Source organism: Lytechinus variegatus, chromosome 7, assembly GCF_018143015.1.
Source record: "Lytechinus variegatus isolate NC3 chromosome 7, Lvar_3.0, whole genome shotgun sequence".
Classification (NCBI taxonomy): domain Eukaryota; kingdom Metazoa; phylum Echinodermata; class Echinoidea; order Temnopleuroida; family Toxopneustidae; genus Lytechinus; species Lytechinus variegatus.
In genome coordinates, this window is record NC_054746.1 from 18,617,568 (window position 1) to 18,640,793 (window position 23,226).

Sequence of the window (23,226 nt, forward strand, 5' to 3'; positions counted from 1 at the left end):
GCATATTGCAATAAAGGTTGTGAGGACTTGCATTTTGAAACAAGCAGAAGAAAGATATCCATAGTTCATAAGATCTTGAGAATAAGAAAAATATTTAGATCTGAATAAGATTTTACTTGCTTACCTTATCTTTAAAAAAAACCTAGCCTTTTAATCTAATCTATAACTCTATATAGATGAAACTATTCTTGTGTCTTGATTTTGTAATTTGAATTTTGATTGATTTATTTGTAATGCAGTTGCTTGACTGGATCAGGAGGAAAAAACCTTGGCTGGAGGATAGAACTCTCTCAGAAAATGCTCTCCCTGCAATGCAGGTAAGATTCTTTATACATTCTTGATATCAGAAACATTTCATGATCAGTTTATGAAACCGGGGAGCATAAAAACAAATAGTCGTTGCTTTTCACTATGATTTTCACCGACTATTTGTTATAAGCTACTGAAATCCTTTCATCTGATTGGCTCAGAGCAGACTAGTGAAAATTACTGACTTTGTTTTATGAAATGCTCATGGTCAAACAGCACCAAACATCATTTAATGTGGCATTGTGGTTGAGGTTTCGGATCGATTGCAAGGCATTTATCGTCTTTTTGACACTACTCACTCGGGGGACCGGAGGGGATAATCTCATTCTTTATTCACATCTCATGAATGAATGATCATTGATGGTATCTTAATAGTGACCCTTCCAAAAAATGTTTCTGGAATATTAGCAAGAGGATGCTGAATAGTGTTGTCACAGCAAGTAATCATCCAGGCTGGTAAAAAAAAAAAGATGGATCATTAGGTTGATTTTTGTGATGAATTGCATTAACTATTGGGTGCAAATCAATGTAAAAATCAATCAAATAATGAATTGCTTAACTTTTTGTTACAAGGGCATTTAAACTGGTTATTAACCTTTTGCCTATGAAAACCAGGATTTTTTACCTTCCCCCCCCCCACACACACTTTGCACGATATTCAAATATATTCCTTCAAATTGGCTCAATTGTCTTTTTATGAACTAGTGTATTTCGCTAAACTCCACTTTCAATATGATCCCATGTTGAGTTTTTCTGATTAAATTAATTACACTGTTGTTACGAAATGGAGCACCAGCAGAAAGGAAATAATGATGACTTCTCATTTTATTTCCATTTTCTTTTATTTTCCAAATATATCAATGGGGTATGAAAATATCTGTTTTGTTGAAATTGTTCAGTTTGAAGTTATCCTGTTATGCCATACAGTAGTAATGGAAGTAAGTGCTACCTTTGTACTCCCCTATTGTTTCCCTAGTCTATTATATTCCATGAAGAAAATTATGTGTACTTTACGATTAAAAACTAATTTGTTCATATTCCTTTTACATATAATAAATGTTATAATATAATAAACTGTCTGGGTTAGTGTTCTTTTATCATGCCAAATGTAGACTTTGACACTGAATTTTGCCTTTGAAGAATGTATAAGATTTGTAATGTACTTTTTAGTGATGTTTTTCTGAAAGGTATGCTAGAATATCATTAAAATTGTTTTTGTTGTGCATTATTTATTATTCAGTTGGGTATTATATGATGTAAAACACCTCTTAGTGGTTATGTTTTATGATTTAACAGGAACATGTTTTGGAGCTTTCTGATTAACAACCATTAAATAAATGTTAAATTAGTGTTCAAATAGTCATTTTTTAAGAAAAAAATAAATCAGTACAGAGAGAGGGGGGCTATAAAGCTAATAGGTCAAATTTAATTTTTTTAAAAGGAACCAATGGCTGAAGAATTCATTAGATAAGTGTTATAACAATCATTTGAAAAAATATATAAATCTTTACAGAGAGAGGCTGGCAAGAACGCTAAGAAGTCAAAATTGATATTTTAAAAATAAAACTATGGCTGAAAAATTCAATGATCTCTATACATTTTATATTAAATAATGAAATGTTGATTATATTCAAGTATGATTCATGTTATTTACCCATTACCATAGCTTTAGACCATGTTCATGCTTCCACTTTTCAGGCCAGAATCAGCATTTTCATACCTGATTAGTCCAAAACATGGTTGCGTCCAGGGTGAAAATTCTAAAGCTATGTCAGGTAGCTCCATTAAAAATTGTCTGAAGTTAACAATACTCAGAAAAAAAACCTTTTGAAAAAGGGTGTGCCCAATTGGACCTCACTTTCCAGCTCAACGAAATATAAGATGCGAAGCCAGCTGCAGATCGCGTTTTCGCCTCTGAAAAATTAAGCATAAACAGCACCTCCAGAACCATGTTTGCGATCGGTGTTCTGAAACGACATTCGAAAACGCTGATTCTGTCTACTCAATGGAAGCATAAACACACCCTTAGTATACTAACCAGTATTTGATTCAGTCACATGTCACATTGGTCATTGGTGGTTTGTGTTCTTATCAAGTTTTATAAAGTAAAACTTCAGGATTTAATTTGATTGTAAATTGTTATACTTTAAACAATGATTACGGTGGGTTTTTTTTCAGAGGTATTTTAAATGTTTCAAAATTATGAAGATTGAGCCTCATTCAGATATGAGACTTGTTATTATAACAAATGTGCAACTTCTGTAGCAAGTTTACTATCAGTCAAGTTGAATGATTTCAGTAGCTTAACTCTGATAGTCTGATATTGCAAATTTGTTATGACAAGTTTCTTGAAACTAGCCCATAGTGTGACAAAGCATATAAACAAAACTTGCAACATATTTGTGTACAAAATCAATGGGATATATATAGAGCGTTACAAAATGTCATATCATATGATAATCAAACAAAATATCTTCTGCCTACACTATTGTTCAAACTAATTCCTTATAGTGAGCATAAAAATAAAATGATATTCAAAAGTTGTGAAGGTTGCTGACAAACTCATGACATCATAATGAACTCATTGTGATGTCATGAGTTTGTCCACACAGCTGTGGTCTATTGGGGGACTTGAAGCATATAATGCATGTTGATAAGCATATAAAGTGAGGCAATTTGTCAGACCATGTCTGATAATTTACTCAAATGATTAAATAGTAGTTTGTCATTTTAACAAAATTTAAAAGAACTTGCAAGTTTTTCAACCTGCAATCGTGGTAGCATTTCATGAACAGTTTTTGAAATTTATTTCGACCCAGCCAATCAGATGCTAGGATTTTGGTAGCTTATAACTATAATCTGTAGAAATCACAATTTTTTCAAACGTTGCCTTTTCGCACTTCCAAATGAAAAGGTTTTGATTTTCCATTTCCAAAATGAACCTCTTCTTTTCAGCGACTATGTAAATTCTATTTCGAAGGGACTTGCTAATAGAATTTCTGTTTTTACCCATAAATCATGCTATGTCCTAATGATTGGCATACCACGTACTGAATGCTTGAAATAGGTATAACTGCATATATTGGCATTCTAATATGTCATGTAATTAAATCTAAGCCTGTATCTCTTTTCAGTGAATGAAAACAATATTTTATCTTTGTGGTACTGTTACCTTATGATTTATGGTTGATTTCCTAGTTTATTTTCCACTTTAAAATTGGTTTTGTGTCAAAATCGTTATGTGTCTCAAATGGCTGCAGGGTGTTTTTCCACACATAGCAGCTATCGCTGTTAATCATTACTCCAATATATTGCGTAGTTATAACCATGTGATAATGTTTTTGCCTATCTTGATGTGATTAACAGAAAAAGCTGAACGAGTTCCGCCAATACCGCACCACAGAAAAGCCCCCCAAGACTGAAGACAAAGCCCGCCTAGAGACAAACTTCAACACACTTCAAACCAAACTTCAGCTCTCCAACCGACCACCATATATTCCACAGGATGGAAAACTGGTTTCGGTAAGCACATTTTCATGTTATTTTGCTCCGACTGACCTTATGGTTAGTTCACCTTTATGAAATATGCAGGCAAGACAATGTGGAAAGTTTGTTCGTTCTGAACAGTCGGATGATTGTAGCACTTATTCTAGTTTATTATGTTTATGCTAACCCAAAACGCAGTCTTGTTCATAAGTTTTACAAATGTTGTACATATCACATTCACTTTACAGCACCAGTTCGAAACCAAACCTGGTGATATAGTTTCTGAATTTTTATGCCCATCATTTATTCTTGAGAATGAAGCCAACAATCTGCTACTCTTTATACCACAATATTTGCGAATAAATCAAATGTATATAGTTTGCTTCCAAGCATTCTTCTACTTATCAATAATACATAAACAACCATTATATTTCTTTAACGAACTCACAATAATGTCCGCATGTGACACACGCTACTGTGACCATTGCTATGTGCTTTATTTCATTGAAGATATAGGGTTAGGGTAAGGGTTAATGTCAATGTTCAGGTAAGGAGGTTTAGGGCAGGGTATAGTGTTAAATCCAGGGTCAAAGTTAGTCATTTGATTAGTATGTAGAATTTTGACCAATACTATTTTGATGATGGAGATTTGTTGTTGCTTTTATGAAATTATTACTAGAATTCAAGCATTATTTTTTACCTTTGTAAAATTCTTCTCAGAGGATTGCTATTTATGAGATTATTCCCATTATTATGGGAGATGGTATAATTCCTATCACCGATCATTCTTGCTCTATTTTTCCTATGAATACATGATACTGAAACTATGGAACAATTTACCTGACACATTCATGCATTATTATGATTAAGGTCAATGCTGACCACTGAAGCGAGAACACCGATTCATGAGAAAACATTTGTTTCAAGACGTATTTCAATTTTTTTTTTGTTCATATGAGTTTTCAGCTATTTTACAGTGATCAGACTTTTTTTAAAGGTTCAAATCTCGTGACTTGCCCAGTAGTGTGATTGAAGTGTGTTTTTTCATTTCAGGACATCGCCAAAGCATGGAAGGGACTGGAAATTGCAGAGAAAGGCTTCGAAGATTGGCTCCTTGCTGAGATGAGGAGGTGTGTATAACATAGATCAATCAAGGAATTTTCGAAGTGGTATTTTCTCTGCTTTTCTTCAAATTGGCAACACATCTTTTCCCCTAGTATTCTCAGATTATGTATCAGATGATAAGAAGTATGTTAAGATGATCGCCAGTTGTAAATAAAATTAGTTTGAACCAAATCCTCTAAATGACACCCAAGTGTCTGTTAGCCTGTGTATAATGTTATATTATTATTCTGGTAGAAAATGGATTTGAGTTGAGAAATTGGCAAACTAAACTAAGCATTCCAGTCGGGTGGTGGGTCTTTTTCAAGAATCTCACTGTGCTCACTTTTCAGCTTAGATTAGATGATTTCAATTTCACAAAGTTAGGTTTTCATACAGGTTTTTATACTAGGCAGAAGAACCTATTATGCAAGTCAATTGTGTGACCCAACAATGATTATAACCCATGACTTTCAGTTTATGAGGCCAACAATCTCCCACTAAGCCATGATAACCATTGATGAATTTATTTATGTTCATAGATTGGAGAGGCTGGATCATTTGCTCAAGAAGTTCAAAACCAAATGTGACATGCACGAGGCCTGGGCTGCAGGCAAAGAGGACGTCCTAAAGCAAGACTTCTCAGGATTAAGACTCAATGATTTGAAGGTAAGCAACAAATGAGAAGAGCAGTTTAAGAAAAAAGCAATTAGGCACCTAACCAACATTCAGATTAGTCTGCAAGGACAGACTGATATTTGACACTTTAAAGGAGAATGAAACCATTGGAACAAGATAGCTTGTGTGAAAACAGAAAAATCAAAGAAACAGAGCAACGAAAGTTTGAGAAAAATCGGACAAATAATGAGAAAGTTATGAGCATTTGAATATTGCGATCACTATTGCTATGGAGATCCTCTCATTGGCAATGCGACAAGGATGTGTGATGTCACTGATGAACAACTCTCCCCATTACTTTAGTATATATTTCACTTGAATTGCCTCTTTTATCACATCTATCCATAGATCATGTGTTCTTTCTACATGGGGGCATGTAATACATATTTTTTTAAAATACATCATGGATAAAGAGTTTGTATCATCATAAGAAAAAGCAAAAAGAGACATTTTGAGGGTATTTTATAGTCCACCAAAAGGAAAGTTGTTCATCAGTGACATCACACATCCTTGTCGCATTGCCAATGGGAGGATCTCCATAGCATTAGTGATTGCAATATTTAAATGCTCATTACTTTCACATTTATTGTCCGATTTTTTTTCAAACTTTCTTTATTCTTATTCTTTGATTTTTCTGTTTCTACACAAGCCTATTTGTTCCAAAGGTTTCATTCCCCTTTAACATACCATGTCTAGAGTGAAGACTAGACATCAAACTTTCTGTCTGTGTCAAATGATAGGCAGCCACAGTATGGCAAGTTCCCCCAAATCTGCGCAGTCCACCTTGTCTCCGCACATGCGTATCTGTGCGATTCTACTAAAAGAAAATATGCAACGAACACAAACTTTACACATGCAATACATAGACAGATATTCATTAAAAAAATCTGACTCAAAATGGTGGAAAAACAATGAATTTGGGGCATTTCATGTGACTGCCTCAAAATGTAGCCTTATTCATCAAAATTCTGTATCGAGTGCAAAGTGAATGGATGCGCAGACATGGGGTACCATGTTTTTTTTTTTAATCATAATAATATAAGGAACATTATTAACTGAAAGATTTTGTGAAAGAAAAAGTAATTTACTTCAATCACTCCATACATCTACTTGATTTGCTAGTTCAGCCCTCTGGACTGCCATACCCGAATAGAACTCCCAAGGATTTAAAAAGCGCGAGCGCGCCCTCTCCCGTTCAGGCTTACTACCCATGATCACCGCGCAATTAGCGTCCATCTTCCTCTTTTGCTTTCGGCAAGCCACCTGTCAAGACGTGCTCAGATAAGTCTCCTAAGAGCTCAAATCTTTTTGAGCTTTGGTATATTATTTTCGCTTATCTGTGGTGCATTCTCCCTTTTAATTTCAATCTTAAATCAATGTTAAATCTTAACTCAAATTGTTAGATGCGCAGACTTGGGGACCACCATCATACATGCCCACCTAGTCTCACTACTTCAGACTCTGTATTATGCACAACACAAATTGCGAAAACCATAGGTCTGTGCCTGCAGACTACATTCAAATTCACGTCTTTCCTGCTGGAATCCAGCAAGCGTGTTTTGATCTCTTACATTCACGTTGTTGTGGCTCAGACCTAATTTGGATGAAATTTCATTATTTTTGATGTTTATTTAAATGCTGTGATAGTTTCATGTTGGCTTGTACCTGTAATACAATTTCAAACATGGCCACAGGTCTAAGGTTTTATTCCTGATCAGGTGTGTCAGATTGCTAATTTCATATTAGATTGGTACACTTGTTTAAAAAATTCATGATAATAATGAAGCACCGTAAATGATTTGCTGTGCACTGAGCTTTTGTACAGCCAAATCAAAGGCCTGTTTTCCTATTTTGGGTGTAATTCAAACTCTGGTCGAAAGTTGTGTTGTGGTTTTATTATGGATAGCCAGTTGTTACAAAATTTCTAACAGTACAGGTTTGTTGTAAACAACATTATGATATATTTGGCTCATTGTAATTTTAGACTACAGAATATGGGCCCATTATATGATTGATATGATAGATAAGGTGATGTTTTATTCTTGACAATTTCTTTTGATAGGCTTTGGTAAGGAAACACGAAGCATTTGAAAGTGACTTAGCAGCTCACCAGGATCGAGTCGAGCAGATTGCAGCCATCGCTCAGGAAATGATGTAAGTTTTTGTCTCACCTGCATAGCAGAGTGAGACTATAGGCGCCGCTTTTCCGACGGCGGCGGCGGCGTCAACATCAAATCTTAACCTGAGGTTAAGTTTTTGAAAGGACATCATAACTTAGAAAGTATATGGACCTAGTTCATGAAACTTGGCCATAAGGTTAATCAAGTATTACTGAACATCCTATTAGAGTTTCATGTCACATGACCAAGGTCAAAGGTCATTTAGGGTCAATGAACTTAGACCATGTTGGAGGAATCAACATCAAAATCTTAACCTGAGGTTAAGTTTTTGAAATAACGTCATAACTTAGAAAGTATATGAAACTAGTTCATGAAACTTGGACATAAGGTTAATCAAGTATCACTGAACATCCTGCATGAGTTTAATGTCACATGACCAAGGTCAAAGGTCATTTAGGGTCAATGAACTTTGGCCAAATTGGGGGTATCTGTTGAATTCCCATCATAACTTTGAAAGTTTATGGATCTGATTCATGAAACTTGGACATAATAGTAATCAAGCATCACTGAACATTTTGTGCAAGTTGCAGGTCTCATGATTAAGGTCAAAGGTCATTTAGGGTCAATGAACTTTGGCCGAATTGGGGGTAACTTGAATTACCATCATAACTTTGAAAGTTTATGGATCTGATTCATGAAACTTGGACATTAGAGTAATCAAGTATCACCGAACATCCTATGCGCATTTCAGGTCACATGACCAAGGTCAAAGGTCAATGAACTTTGGCCGAATTGGATGTATCTGTTGAATTACCATCATAACTTTGAAAGTTTATGGATCTGATTCATGAAACTTGGACATAAGAGTAATCAAGTATCACTGAACATCCTGTGCGAGTTTCAGGTCACATGATCAAGGTCAAAGGTCAATGAACTTTGGCCGAATTGGATGTATCTGTTGAATTACCATCATAACTTTGAAAGTTTATGGATCTGATTCATGAAACTTGGACATAAGAGTAATCAAGTATCACTGAACATCCTGTGCGAGTTTCAGGTCACATGATCAAGGTCAAAGGTCAATGAACTTTGAGCCATGTTGGTTTTTTTTGTTAAATAACAATCATATCTCTGTAAGTTTATTGGTCTAGTTCATAAAAAGTGGACATAATAGTAACCATGTATCACTGAACATCTTGTGCGAGTTAGAGTAGTTTTCAAAGTCAGCACTGCTGCTATATTTAACTGCGTGATGCAGGTGAGACGGCCAGAGGCATTCCACTTGTTATTTATTTATTTCTGTCTCGCCTGCATAGCAGGAACCGCTTTCTCGATGGGGGTGGCAGCGCCATCAACATTTAAATCTTAACCAAGGTTAAGTTTTTTAAATGTCATTATAATTATATGTATATGGAATTATTTCATAAAACTTGGACATTAGGGCAATCAAGTATTAATGATCATCTTGCATGAGTTTTAGGTCACATGCAAAAGGTCATTTAGGGTCATTGAACTTTGATTATGTTTGGGGCATGAAATCCTAACCAAGGTTAAGTTTTTGAAATGTCATAATAACTTTGAAAGTATAGGGATCTAGATCATTCATCGTCTTGCATGAATGTCAGATCACATGATTAAGGTCAAAGGGAATTTAGAGTGAACATAGTATTATCATATGAATGGTGTTTTTGGTAAATAATTAGTCATCTTGGTTGTTTTCAAAGTCAGCACTGCTGCTATGATATGTCAATGATAAGATTGTAATAATTATGATTCTGATGGTAATAATTATTATGTTTAGAACTTTGTTGATTATGCTGATCATGACGATAACTCTGATTATGATTATAATGGTCTAACAATCATTGCGACACACAATTACGTCACATCAGCTATAAATCAATCAATGAGAAACATGATATTGTGATTTGAACCCAGCTCTTCATCACTTTGGCATTTTGGCAATTTTTTTTTCTCAGTGATTTGCAGTACCATCCAATTGAACCTATCAATGGGCGATGTCAAGCAATCTGTGACCAGTGGGATTCTCTTGGCTCTCTTGCAATGCAACGGTCAGATGCTCTCAATGTAAGTTATGCCTCCGTTGTTTCTCTGTCTCTCTTGTTATTGTTGTTCGCGATAAGTCAAGACCCGTTTGATGAATGGACTTCGTATTTGGATCATGTGTGCATATGGGAGTGACAATGAACTCAATAATTTTGGGGGTATGAAGGTCAAACATTCAAGGTCATCAAGGGCATTATACACCTCAAATGCACTGTTGCAATAACTCTTGCAAGAACCTTTTTGACCGGTCAACTTCATATTTGGATGATGTAAGTCTATGGGAGTGACTATGACCTGATTACCTTTTATTTTTAGGGTACAAAGGCCAAATATTCAAGGTTACAGAGGTTATCAGACATTTTAAAATGCAACATTCTTGAGATAACTCTAGAACACATTGGCAGATCAACTTCATGTTTGGGTGATATATGCATAGGAGTGACAATGATTTGATTATTTGGGGGAACAGAAATCAAAGGTCACAGAGGCCATGCATCTTGATTTATCATCTTTGTTATAATTCTAGAATTGTGTAGAGGTCTGACTTCAAACTTGGTTTATGTATAAAAAAATATAAGAATAAAAGTAATTTTTTAGAATCAGGAAATGGCTTTTTACCTTAATACTAATGCTAGAAGAAGAATGCTATCTGTAAAGTTTCATGGTTAAATTACTAAACATAATGAATGACAATTATCCCATTAGTTTGTGATGTGAAGATTAAACATCAAGCTGACAGCACTTGTTATATCTATGAAATGTTTATGTTAAATATACCAAAATGTATAGAATATATTGAAAATTATTTTCTTTAATGACTATGATACTTACATTGTGATTTAAATTCTGTGGCTTTTGCAATATCAGAATTAAGTATGCAATGGTGGAGGCATAAAATCCATTCAGGTTAATATCAAATTACTTTTAGCAGGAACACACACAACAATTTTACAGAGTGCAGACAAGTCAGAAGAAAAGCAATTGAATTTTTGTTGTCATTACCGCTCAAAAGCTTTATAAATATCATTGTGACCCTGTCCCTGTAACACAAAGCTTTTTTTTTAATATTTGACTAATTTGTACAAATTTATCACTTAATCAAATATAATAACCTATAGCAATCAACCATTATGTCGCCCTTTATAATTTACTGTTACTCTTTATAATTCACTGTTGCACTTTTCAATTCATGATTATCCATTGTGATTCACTGTCACCCTTATACACTGCTACCCTTATTTTTTTTTCTTTCAGAAATTGGTTAGGTATCTTGAGATGATTGATTCCAAGCAGCTTGAATTCGCCAAGAGAGCAGCACCCTTCAACAACTGGATGGACGGAGCAAGGGAAGATCTAATGGATATGTTCATTGTCCATACAGTCGATGAAATTAGGGTCAGTTCTTTATCAATAGATGTTAACCTCCCCCCCCCTCCAAAAAAAGAAAAGAAAAGAAATATTCTCCTCTCTTTCACATTGTTGGAATATCATTCTCGTGGTTTTGATTCTCTTCTTTGAAATCAATGGTCTTGGGTTCGTAATTAGAGGGGGGAAAATTGTGTATGAAATTGATTTAAAGATGAATGAAAGTTGCAGTAAGCACTGAATTCATGAGAAAGTCTGTAAAACAAAGGTTGATTGTCACTATTATATCATTCTAGATCTGGTACATTAACATAAACTGAACTTTGTGAAATCATGAAATCTAAGCTATAGAACGATCACACTGAAGATTGCCAACACAGATAAGCACACGTGGGACAGTGTATTATTATTGCTTGGAAAAAAGACCAGACTAATGGCTTGAATGTCATGCTTATTCTGCTAATTTCTCAGCAGTTACTGAATTTCTTGCAAGAACCTTTTGCACATATTTTTTATTCATACATAGAGGCAATAGGGTGGTCATTTTATTGTATTCCGTACAAACTCCTTTCAAATTCTTTACCACAATTAGCATTAATGTTCAGTACAAATTCATGAAAAGACCGGGCTCATTGTCAGAAGAAATGCAATGAGATACAAATTGCAATTTATTTCTACAATTGTTGACAAAATTTACATATTTCTAGACTATAGGGTAGTGTGATAATTGTGAAACTGATCAAAGATCACATTGGCGGGTGAAAGATTACTTTGTTCTTTGTTTCTTTTCTGTGGCATGGTTCCTAAGGAATATGAAGGGTTACTACTTAGGTTTCTTTTTGTTTTCAACCTCTTTGATTTATTTTCCTTCAACCATATACACTTGTGCTTAAAATTTTGTGAACCCCACCACAAAATGCACTTCTTCATGCTGAGTATTGAATGTAGACGACAACACTACAATGTTCAGGGGGCTCAGAGAAACAAACTTTATTAAATGAAATATTTTATCACCTGACTTCACCATTAAATATCTAAAACATATGGCAGAACTTGGACACTTTAAATATGTTCATTTTCTGATGTGGTTCACCTACTTTTTGAGTACCATGTTTGCACATGTATGTGAAAAAAATATCATGCTTTTTCATCTTTGTTTATTTCTAGGAATTGGTAGATGCTCATGACCTCTTCAAGAAGAATCTTCCAGCAGCAGAGGAGGAGTTTAACGCTTTGTATGCATTGGAGAATGAGATAAACAAAATGATACAATCCGGCCCGAATGACAACCAATACACAACCCTCACAATGCAAGTGAGTGATGTGATGATCAAAATTATGATGATGATGACAGTGATGATGATGGTGACGATGATGATGACTATGATGATCATCACCATGACAATGATTATGATGATGGACAGCTTTGTTAAGTGCCATTTATCTCTGGGAAAACATTCAAAGGCATTGCTGCTGCTGATGGTGATAGATGAAGATGATGATGGTGATGGTGATGGTGATGGTGATGAGTGTTATATTGGTGATATTAGTGTAATGGTGATAATGGTGGTGGTGGTACTTGTGTTCCTGATGTGATGATGGTGATCATTACCAGCATCATGATTATTGTGGTATTGAGGGAGAGGAGGACTATTTTTTATTTGAGAGTTGTTTACAATTGTTATAACTGACAAATATCTTATAGCACAAATTTAATTATCTTTTGTTTTTATTGTCAAACAAAACACAATTTTCTTCATCAGATTCTTGTTGAAAAGTGGAGGGATCTAAGCGATCTTGTGCCGAAGAGAGATGATGCTTTATCAGAAGAAATGAGGAGACAAATATGTATCCTTTTCTACCAATAAAATTACTAAGATGTGCGTGTGTATATCTCCATGGGAATATTTGACATTTGTTATGTTTTTCTTTAATTTCATAACTGCATACGGGGGGGGGGGGGGGGGTGCAAATTTGCAAAAGCTGCACAAGACTTGAAAGAAAAAGTCATTACATGGTGTAGTGCCAGATTTTCGGTGTTCAAGGTGTACAAGTTTATCACAAAATATGTCGGGGGAGGGGGCCCACCCCCAGTCTTAATAATAATACCAACATGCTTATTTAGCGCATATCACTGCCAAATGCATCCCTATGTGCTTAATTGGATATTGTTACCCTGGCTTTAGCCTCATAACCGTTTACAGTGCAGTGGCATTTCAAGGAATAAATTCCTGCCAGGTACCCATTTACATCACCTGGGTAGAGTGCAGCACAATGTGGATAAATTTCTTGCCAAAGGAAATTAGGCCATGGCTGGGATTCAAACCCACAACGCTCTGTTTCAAAGTCCGAAGACTAATCCACTGGGCCACAACGTTCCAGTCATATTAGGGGCAATAGTTTAGGAAAAAGGTGTTCACTAGTTAATTTAAATTATTACATAATGCATTTGTAAGAATCAACAATATACTGACTAGGCATCTCAGTGGCTTGCTAGACATAAAGAAGTTTTCCTTAACACTAGTGTTTTTTCAGCCAATGAACAGCTGCGAGTACAGTTTGCACACTTGGCCAACACAATTGGGCCATGGATCGAAAAACAGATGTCTGCAACCATGAACATCGTCATCGGACATAACGTGCCACTCGAGAGCCAACTTCAAAAGGTCCAAGACTACGACCAAACTGTGATGCAATATAAGAGTAATGTGGATGAACTTGAGGCCTGTAACAAGTCCGTGCAAGAAGCCTTGATCTTTGAGAACCCTCACACACAGTACACTATGGAGGTAATGAAGGAGAAAAAAAATGCAAAAAAAATCTATTTCAGTACATAAACAACAACTTTATTCATTCAAGACTCAAAATATCAGATAAATATAAGATACAGCTGCACATTCAATTATGATTGCAATTCCATAAGGCGACCGCACACCTTACGATTGGTCTGTGACCCGATTTCAGAATAAAACGTAGTAGAATTTGATCCTAATATTGAGACTTGGAATTTCTTACTGTGTAATGTAATAAATCATTGTACGAATACCTATGTTCAAATCTGTGACTATGCTATCATCCTTCTATAGAATAAAAGCGAATTTAATATCTAGTCGTAATGACGTCAGAGCAGTCGTACGATTGGCTATGATTTGAAACTAATTTTCTCCAAAATAAAGGCTTGCAATCTTTCAAACCGGTTATATTTGTATTCTTTCAATTGATTTTTACCTTAAATAAAGTGATATGTTCCATTCACATTTTCATTAAATAAGCAAAATGCGATTTGTTCCAAAATCGGATCGCGAACAGTCGTAAGGTGTGCGGTGGCCTTTAGACAACTTTGTAAGCCAGGTGGTCAGTTATTCAAATTCTTGTGATGGGCATGGTCTCCTTATGATATGATGCTACCCTGGACCAACCATGCTGTCTACCTGCCAGATACTCCCAGCCATGATGTTTACATAACCTTCATTTTATCTCGCCTTTTGACAGTTGATGACTTCCATTTTGTCTTCAACTGTCATGTATTTTCATTATACACCAACTAAAAGATACTAGTATATCTCTCATTGAAAACAGATTCAGTATCCCCCTCATTTCTTTATTTCGCTTTACTTGTCATATTGTGAATTTATATTTATTTTGTAACTTTTATTTGTATCAGTCTTCCATCTGTTTTTGACAATGAAATCTTTGCAATAAACCAAAATGAAATGAAATACCTTCAGAAGCAAATATTTAGCATCCCTTCTATCTGCATTTTCTATTTGCGGGATGCATAATTTTTAGTACTTTGATTAATGGTATTTTTTTCCCCAATTGATTTTTCTCTTAGACGATACGTGTAGGATGGGAGCAGCTACTTACTGCCATTAAAAGGTACATCAATGAGATTGAGAATAACATCCTTACCAGGGATTCCAAGGGAATCACGGAGGAACAACTTAAAGAATTCAGAATGTCCTTCAATCACTTTGATAAGGTAAGTCACACTTTCTGCTTGTAGTAAAAGAGCTGTGATAATAATGGTAATAATGGCATATTTAACCTGGGTAGTCACTTCAAAAACGAAAACTGTTCCTCCAGCGGGCCGAGCTATTATTATTACCACAGCTTTAAAGGAATTTCTTACTACCAGATACCCATTCACCTCACCTGGGTTGAATGTGGGTACATTCTTTGCTGAAGGAAAACATGACATGGCTTAGAACACATGTCCTTCAGATTAAAACACAAGTCATAATCACTACACCACGACGCCCCCACAGATCTGCTGGCAGATCCTGTCGACTAGAAACGGAGCAGAAGTTTAGAAGTCAAACATTTTTTGTACCCATGAACGTAGCTTGTAAAACCTATAAATGTTTTATTTAGGGATGCTTTTCTATCCATTGTTAAAGTTAAGTTGAGGTAGCAGCTAACGGTTTGTCACTGTTTGGTGTTTCAGAACCACACGCAACGCTTAGAACCACAGGAATTCCGTTCATGCCTTGTGAGTTTAGGCTACGACCTGACTGACGACAAGAAGAGTGACATCGAGTTCCAGCGTATCATGGCATTGGTAGATCCTAATGCCACTGGCAAAGTAACCTTCCAATCCTACCTAGATTTCATTACTAGGGAAATGAGTGATGCAGACACAGTAGAGCAGGTTCGCGAGTCATTCAAGGTCTTGGCTAACGGCAAGGTGAGAAGCACAAGTTTAATCTATTTTCTTTGCACATTCTGCCATTTTTAATATTCAACCCCCCCCCCCCCATTTTCCTCCATTCTTACTTCATAAGTATGCATAGAAGAGTGTCAGTGATCTTATTAGTTCTGAGGTATCGCAGTCAAAGGTCACAGAGGTTATTATATTTTTGAAAGTATCTTGATCTCATATAGGCAGATGGGAGCAACAATGATCTGATTAGATTTAGGGATAATGGGATCAAAGGTGACTGAAGTAACTGTATGCCCCAAAATATCTTGTTCTCATGAGAACTGACGAACCACTCAAGGGATCACCTTTAATCTTAGTGCATTTAAGCATATTTGAGGGGCAATGATCTGATTTGATTTGGGGTCACAAGGTGGAAAATCACTGACCTTTTCAGGAATAAATTTCAAACTTGGTTCTTGTATACATATGTGAGTGAGGGTTATCTGAATAGATTTGGGGGTCACAAGTTCAAAGAGTTCATTACTGTATTTAAAAAATTTGAAGGCTATGGGTGTAGTATATTCATTGTCTGGCTATGGTAGAGGCATTCATGAAGTTGTGTGGTATGATATCACTAAATTCCCTTGGGTCTTCACTTCCTCAGAATTTTTTTTTTCAGGACTAACCTTAGATGAAATGATACCACTATATTTTCTCCCACGCAGTATATTGTCACCTGGGATCTGATATTGATACTACATCATAATCAAGTAACGTGCTAGTTAAAAAAATATACATGTATTTGCCGTTCTGTTTGTCTTTGCAGCCTTTTATTCTTCCTGATGAACTCCGCATGGAACTTCCTCCCGAGCAAGCCGAGTACTGCATTCAACGTATGAGACCATTTGTAGGTACTGGGGCCGCACCAGGGGCCTTGGACTATATGTCCTTCTCATCGTCTCTCTATGGCCAGAGTGAACTTTAAACATCAACACCACACCCCATCCACCATAGAATTTTATCTAGTGATTTTGAGATTTATGTAAGAACAGATTAGAAGAAAAAAAATATATTTCATCTACCAACAAAAAAAAAGCAAAATTTCATCATGGAATATTTGATGTGAATGGCAACAGTTTTGTTATGAGCGAGGAAAGTAGATATTTATTTTATTGTCTTTTTTTTCCATCCTTTGTTATTAGCTGTATGTTCACATGTAATCTTTTTTACATTTATGATTTTATGTTTTTCTAGATCTTGGAATTTATACATCGTCCCCTTTGGAACCAATAAGCCCTTGTCCGTTGTCAAAATGCAAAGCAATTGATACTGGCCACCACTTTATTATTAGTTCTTGGTACTTTTCTTTCTATCTCTCTCGTGTTCTCTCTCTCTCATTTTCAGCTTGTGGATTGTTTTTGCTGTGCATTTTTTCTTTGGTTTCCCAGGAAAAAGCCTGTCGTCTGTGAGGATTTATGCTGAATGCATATTCAGCTATTTCTTTCCAGATTGAATAAAGGAAAGTGAGATAAAGCATGTGTAATGATTCCAAAAATCACTCAAAATTAGTATTTCCTTTAGATAAATAGTCATGTTTTTATTCTAGTTTGTTTCGTATGTTCTGCGTACTGTTGATTGTAGAGTCGAAATGTAGAGGCTCTTACTTCCTCAGTGTTGAGGGATAGTATTGTAAATTACAAATAATGTACAATTACAAGTTATTTAATTCAATTTATTACAATTAGCTTGGAAGAGACACAAAATCAAAATGGTGTTCAATGAACATTGAAATGATAAGTTTTTGGATGGAATGATATTTGTACTGTTGATAAATTGCTTGTGATTAAGGTAAATATTGGTACATTAAAGAGCAAACACCAACCAATTCTGTGCCTTGTGATATTGTTAGGTACACTGTGACTCTAATATTTTCATAATTATTGTAAGGGTAAGAAGATATGGTTGATGATTGTTTATGTAACATACAGTTTACCTTTTGTTGTAGAAAGCAATAATTTATGAAGTGATTAAAGGTCTGTTTTCTTTATGCAAAAGAAATCCAATTAATTTTCACTATTTTAGAGCAATAGTGCTTGAATACAAATTTTTTTATAACTTTTACTTTCTTCATTATACTATAATTTCTTCTTGTTTTTATATGCGTTAAAACTTGTCAAACATTGTGCATTGTGCATTCTTCAAATATAAGCCCTGCACACTTTCACCTATTGGTTGCATTAATGACATGGGTCATGTTTATAACCATTAGTTGAGTTCTCAGAATATTTTCTTCATAATTTACCTAGTTTTTGTTTGATAACTGTCCTAGGCTTGTATTCTTACCAAGCCTATGTCATTTATAACCATATAGTATACAACAGATCTTATTAATATTGTTATGTATATTTTCATATTTTCTTATGACATGGAGAAAAAGTTATGTACAAAACATGTATCTAATCAATTCAAGAAGGTTGCCTTTGCAATCAGATCATCCAGCCTTTTAGTCAAGGAAAATGCTAAGATCCGGTTCTTTGTAACTTGAAACCTGTTTTCTTTCAATTGTTATTATTTGAACCCGAGTCATTTTTTATGGTGTGGGAGATGTCTTTAATATGCAGACCTTTAATTGTATAGTCAGAAATTGGTATACATGTATTAACAGAGAAAATTAATAATGTCTTTTTGTATTTAATGCTTCCAAGTCTTTAACATCAAATTTGTGAATGTCTTTGCTTTTTTGTTCAGACTGTATTTTGATTGTGGGTATATATATATGTATGGTTTGAACATTGTGGAATATGTGGAAGATTGTAATCGCTACAGTAATTATTGTAATACTTTGTCGTACTTGTGTTGTCATTTGATTTTAAAATACACCTCTAAATGTTAATAGCTACAAAATGTCTGGGTATACCACCCCTCTCCATTTCTTTGTTAGCTTTTGAAGATTTTTCTTTTCTTTTTGCCCAATGCTTTCATGATTTTGAGAAGCCCCAAATGATCTGAAGCACATGCTTCTCAAGAATGGGCATGATTATCTTTATTACAAAGATATGGGAAATTTATAGTCATTTTTAGTTCTAATTATGTTGAAATAATTTCATACAAAAGCTGGAATGTGAGGCGCTCATTTTTCATCAGCATAACCACATAAATTAGAGGTATAGGTAGTCTATGTATGCATTTGTGTGTGTGTTTGTATTTTTTTTAAATCAAAATACATGTAAACATTGAATCGTTTCGAGATTGTGAGTCATTATCTCTGAAAATTTATCAAAGTTAACCATCCACTGTCCTAAAATTTCAGAGAAACTAATGATCAATATTTTTCCCCTCAAGACCTCTTTATTCATTTTGTATCATTAGATAGATAACTTTGTTACCTTAACCACCTGTTTGTGTGTACATAATAATACAAATCATTATTCATGTAACAGAGTTGATGTATTTTTAGGGGTAAGCGGTAATCACCCACATAATGCACTAATCCACTATCCAAGTACTTTGCAAAGGTGGAGGTTATTACTTTGGTTTATAATGGAATTATGAGAGATAAATTGTCGCTTTTATATATTGTTTGCATTTGTACATGTATGTTAGTGTGGAGACAAAATTTTAGAAGCATAGATGCTTATAATGTTGGTAGCTAAACATTTTTCCTTTGCATTTTTTTCTGCAAATGATTGATCGAAATCTACTCCGAATGCTAGAAATTTATGAGAATTATTTAAATTATATTTTTGTGTTGGATTCATAAATATAATGAAATTAAGCACCCACAATGGGTACAATCACCCTTCAATCAAATTGTTGTGTTTATGTAAAAGAATGAATGAAAATTATATGTACTTCAAAATAGTACAATGTCTCCATAGTTAGCTTTTTTGTATGTTAAACTAAGATAACTATCAGATGAATTAGCCTCGAACCACGTCTGTGGACCATTCTGTGAAACACATCTACCTAAAGACAAGCAAGCGAACTTTTTTTTAAAGTTGCAAACATTGACATATTGGTGCATAGCTGTATTAAGTGCTATACGGGACATTCAAGAGAGAGATTGGCTTCATGAAGAATTGCCTTGGTCTGTAACCCAATGGTTTGTAATGATATCAATGACTCTTATGGGGAAAATGGATCTATGGGTGTCTCTTTTGTGGACAAGCCTCTTAGCCTATGCAATTTGGGAACAATAAAACATCTTGCAGTCCCCCTCATCTCTGTTCTTGTCATGTTTTTTCCTTCTGTATTGATTGATGGAGATGTATTCAGAGAAAATGAAGAGGCCAAAGGTCTGTAAAGAATTTCATAATTTGAAAATTGCATTGTAACATCACTATGTGATCAGTGGTTCTTTATGCAAAGAAATCCCTTAATAGAGACTTGCAAACCATAGTAAATAGGCCTTACAAAAAAAAAGAGTATCTAGAGTAAGACTGCATAAGATGAATTATCGGCAAACTTGAAATATTAATTCAAACCAGAATATGACAGACATTTTTGTCTCACCTGCGAAGCAAAGTGAGACTATAGGCGCCGCTTTTCCGGCGGCGGCGGCGTCAACATCAAATCTTAACCTGAGGTTAAGTTTTTGAAATGATGTCATAACTTAAAAAGTATATGGACCTAGTTAATAAAACTTGGCCATAAGGTTAATCAAGTATTACTGAACATCCTATTAGAGTTTCATGTCACATGACCAAGGTCAAAGGTCATTTAGGGTCAATGAACTTAGACCATGTTGGAGGATTCAACATCGAAATCTTAACCTGAGGTTAAGTTTTAGAAATGTCATCATAACTTAGAAAATATATGGACCTAGTTCATGAAACTTGGACATAAGGTTAATCAAGTATCACTGAATATCCTGCATGAGTTTCACGTCACATGACCAAGGTCAAAGGTCATTTAGGGTCAATGAACTTTGGCCGAATTGGGGATATCTGTTGAATTCCCATCATAACTTTGAAAGTTTTTAGATCTGATTCATGAAACTTTGACATAATAGTAATCAAGCATCACTGAAAATTTTGTGCAAGTTTCAGGTCTCATGATTAAGGTCAAAGGTCATTTAGGGTCAATGAACTTTGGCCGAATCGGGGGTATCTGTTGAATTACCATCATAACTTTGAAAGTTTATTGGTCTAGTTAATTAAACTTGGACATTAGAGTAATCAAGTATCACTGAACATCCTGTGCGCGTTTCAGGTCACATGACCAAGGTCAAAGGTCAATGAACTTTGGCCGAATTGGGTGTATCTGTTGAATTACCATCATAACTTTGAAAGTTTATGGATCTGATTCATGAAACTTGTACATAAGAGTAATCAAGTATCACTGAACATCCTGTTCAAGTTTCAGGTCACATGATTAAGGTCAAAGGTCATGTAAGGTCAATGAACTTTGGCCATGTTGGGGTTTTTTGTTGAATAACCATCATATCTCTGTAAGTTTATTGGTCTAGTTCATAAAAAGTGGACATAAGAGTAACCATGTATCACTGAACATCTTGTGCGAGTTAGAGTAGTATTCAAAGTCAGCACTGCTGCTATATTGAACCGCGTGATGCAGGTGAGACGGCCAGAGGCATTCCACTTGTTTAATGGTTATGTCTTCTAAATCGAACAAATTTCTGTTGTCCAAGAATTTTAAATTAAGCAGTTACCTGCAATAACAGAAAGAGCACAAATAAATTGCCATACGAGATATGTATGTATTGCAATCAGGGATGCTGTGTGGGAGTGAAACATGGTCTTCTATTGAAAGTGAGATGGGGACTTGGAGGAGGACAGAGAGAGGGAAAGGGTGAGTCTCGTGTGGTTTGTGAAGAAGCTTCAGGGGAGCATTTTATCCATATTTTATTGTTCGAAAAAGACATGACATGAAATAATTTGCTTTGCCCAATTGATCGTGGGCCCGGCAGCCGCTGCGCAGCGCCAGATCGACGAGGCTCTGTCCCTTTACTTGCTGAACACCAAACAGGGTAGCAGCAACTCCCATCTTCTAACGTCTTTTGGTCTGATGCAGCCGGGGTTTGAACTCCTCCCAACCTCCTGGTTATTAGACGGACACTACCAACTGAGCCAACACACCAGAAGTTATCAGATCTGACAACTTTCTTTGATTTTGTTTGGCTCAGAAGCACTGTTGCTTGGTAATTTATCCGAGTTCTGATAAATCAGGACTCGGATAAAAAGTCTCACAAGTTCTTTCATGAAATGCTCTCCAGGATTAGGTATGGAAGAAGTTGGATGCAAGTGGGGTATGTGATTGGGGAAGAAATGCAGATATTAGATGATGTTTGAAGGTTTGTATGTACAATCGCAAAAATGGTTTACGGTACACTATGTGTAAAGTCCTGGAAAGGGACTAAGAGAAAGTGGATAGAGAAAGAAGTAAAATGGACAGACGAGAAAGTGGAGATCAGAAAGTAGATCTCTTTAGGAACTGAGTGAAGTCCTTAAAAGGACTTTAAACCTGGAAGAGTAGAAAAGCTTGAAAAGTAGGCAAGATGAGAGGCTTGAGTAGAAGCTGGATTGAGTTGGAGGGGTGAGAGAAAGCTGGCTTGAGAATTCATGAGTTATTCATTCGAGCACAATGCATACTGGACAAGTGTAGATAAAATCATATGTAATCCTTGAAATTGAAAGCAAAAAAATGTGGGGGTGGGGGTTGAGACCCCCACCCCCCTTCCCCCCCTAAAAAAAAAAAGTACCCAGACTTAAAAAAATGAGGAAATGAAAGAAAAGGAAGGGGGAAATAATGAAATGATCTTCATTTTATAATGGACAAAATTTTCTCTGGCTTTCATCTCAGAAATTGTCACATATTCTGCATGTTGTGCCCCCCCCCCTAATTTTTTCCTTTTATTTTTTGCTCATCACGTCACTACTTGAAGTTAAATCACATACGGAAACATGTTTGCAAAAACATTTCTAACATGTTAAAAAGTCATATTGCTGTTTTTGTGAAATTATTCTCTTTAGAAACCTTTGGAAAGACAGGATTTGTGTTTTTCGATTGGATTCCATGTTTTCTCCTTTGCTGATGATTGTAGTTGTGGTCAGTCTTGTTCGCTGTACTCGTGGATCCTTTTCAGTAAATGAAAATAAACATCTACTTTAGGGGTTATTTTCCTTTTGACCGGGCATGGTGGCTCAGTGGTAGAGCGCCTGCTTTATGATCAGGAGGTCATGAGTTCAATCCCGGGACGAGTAATACGAAAGACTTACATGTATAAACATGGGACATTCTGCCTTTTTGCTAGGCGAGACGGGTAATAATGAATATATTATGTTTAGTCCATTTAGTCTACGCCCAAAATTACCCTTAATCAACATGTTAAAGTAAAAACATATCACTGAATATAATTCTGGCGCACTTTCAACTCATTCTGGCCCACTGTATGCTGGGAGAGCAGTTTTATGACTAAATTGACTACCCTTGGTAAAGAAA

The 23,226-nt window shown here is 35.4% G+C and overlaps 1 protein-coding gene across 2 annotated transcripts in view; it reads left to right on the forward strand.

The window, feature by feature from the left end:
- Positions 1-19,988, forward strand: part of LOC121418647 (alpha-actinin-like) — a 68,715-nt gene extending 48,727 nt beyond the window's left edge. For both annotated transcript variants that reach the window (XM_041612625.1, XM_041612624.1), the window contains exons 9-21: positions 240-317; positions 3,676-3,831; positions 4,849-4,925; positions 5,439-5,565; positions 7,637-7,728; positions 9,674-9,782; positions 11,016-11,156; positions 12,294-12,440; positions 12,890-12,974; positions 13,662-13,915; positions 14,962-15,108; positions 15,574-15,813; positions 16,595-19,988. In XM_041612625.1, coding sequence (XP_041468559.1) covers positions 240-317; positions 3,676-3,831; positions 4,849-4,925; positions 5,439-5,565; positions 7,637-7,728; positions 9,674-9,782; positions 11,016-11,156; positions 12,294-12,440; positions 12,890-12,974; positions 13,662-13,915; positions 14,962-15,108; positions 15,574-15,813; positions 16,595-16,753 — 1,812 coding nt within the window. In that variant the 3' untranslated portion in view covers positions 16,754-19,988. The remainder of the gene's footprint in view (positions 1-239; positions 318-3,675; positions 3,832-4,848; positions 4,926-5,438; positions 5,566-7,636; positions 7,729-9,673; positions 9,783-11,015; positions 11,157-12,293; positions 12,441-12,889; positions 12,975-13,661; positions 13,916-14,961; positions 15,109-15,573; positions 15,814-16,594) is intronic.
- Positions 19,989-23,226: the final 3,238 nt, after the last annotated feature.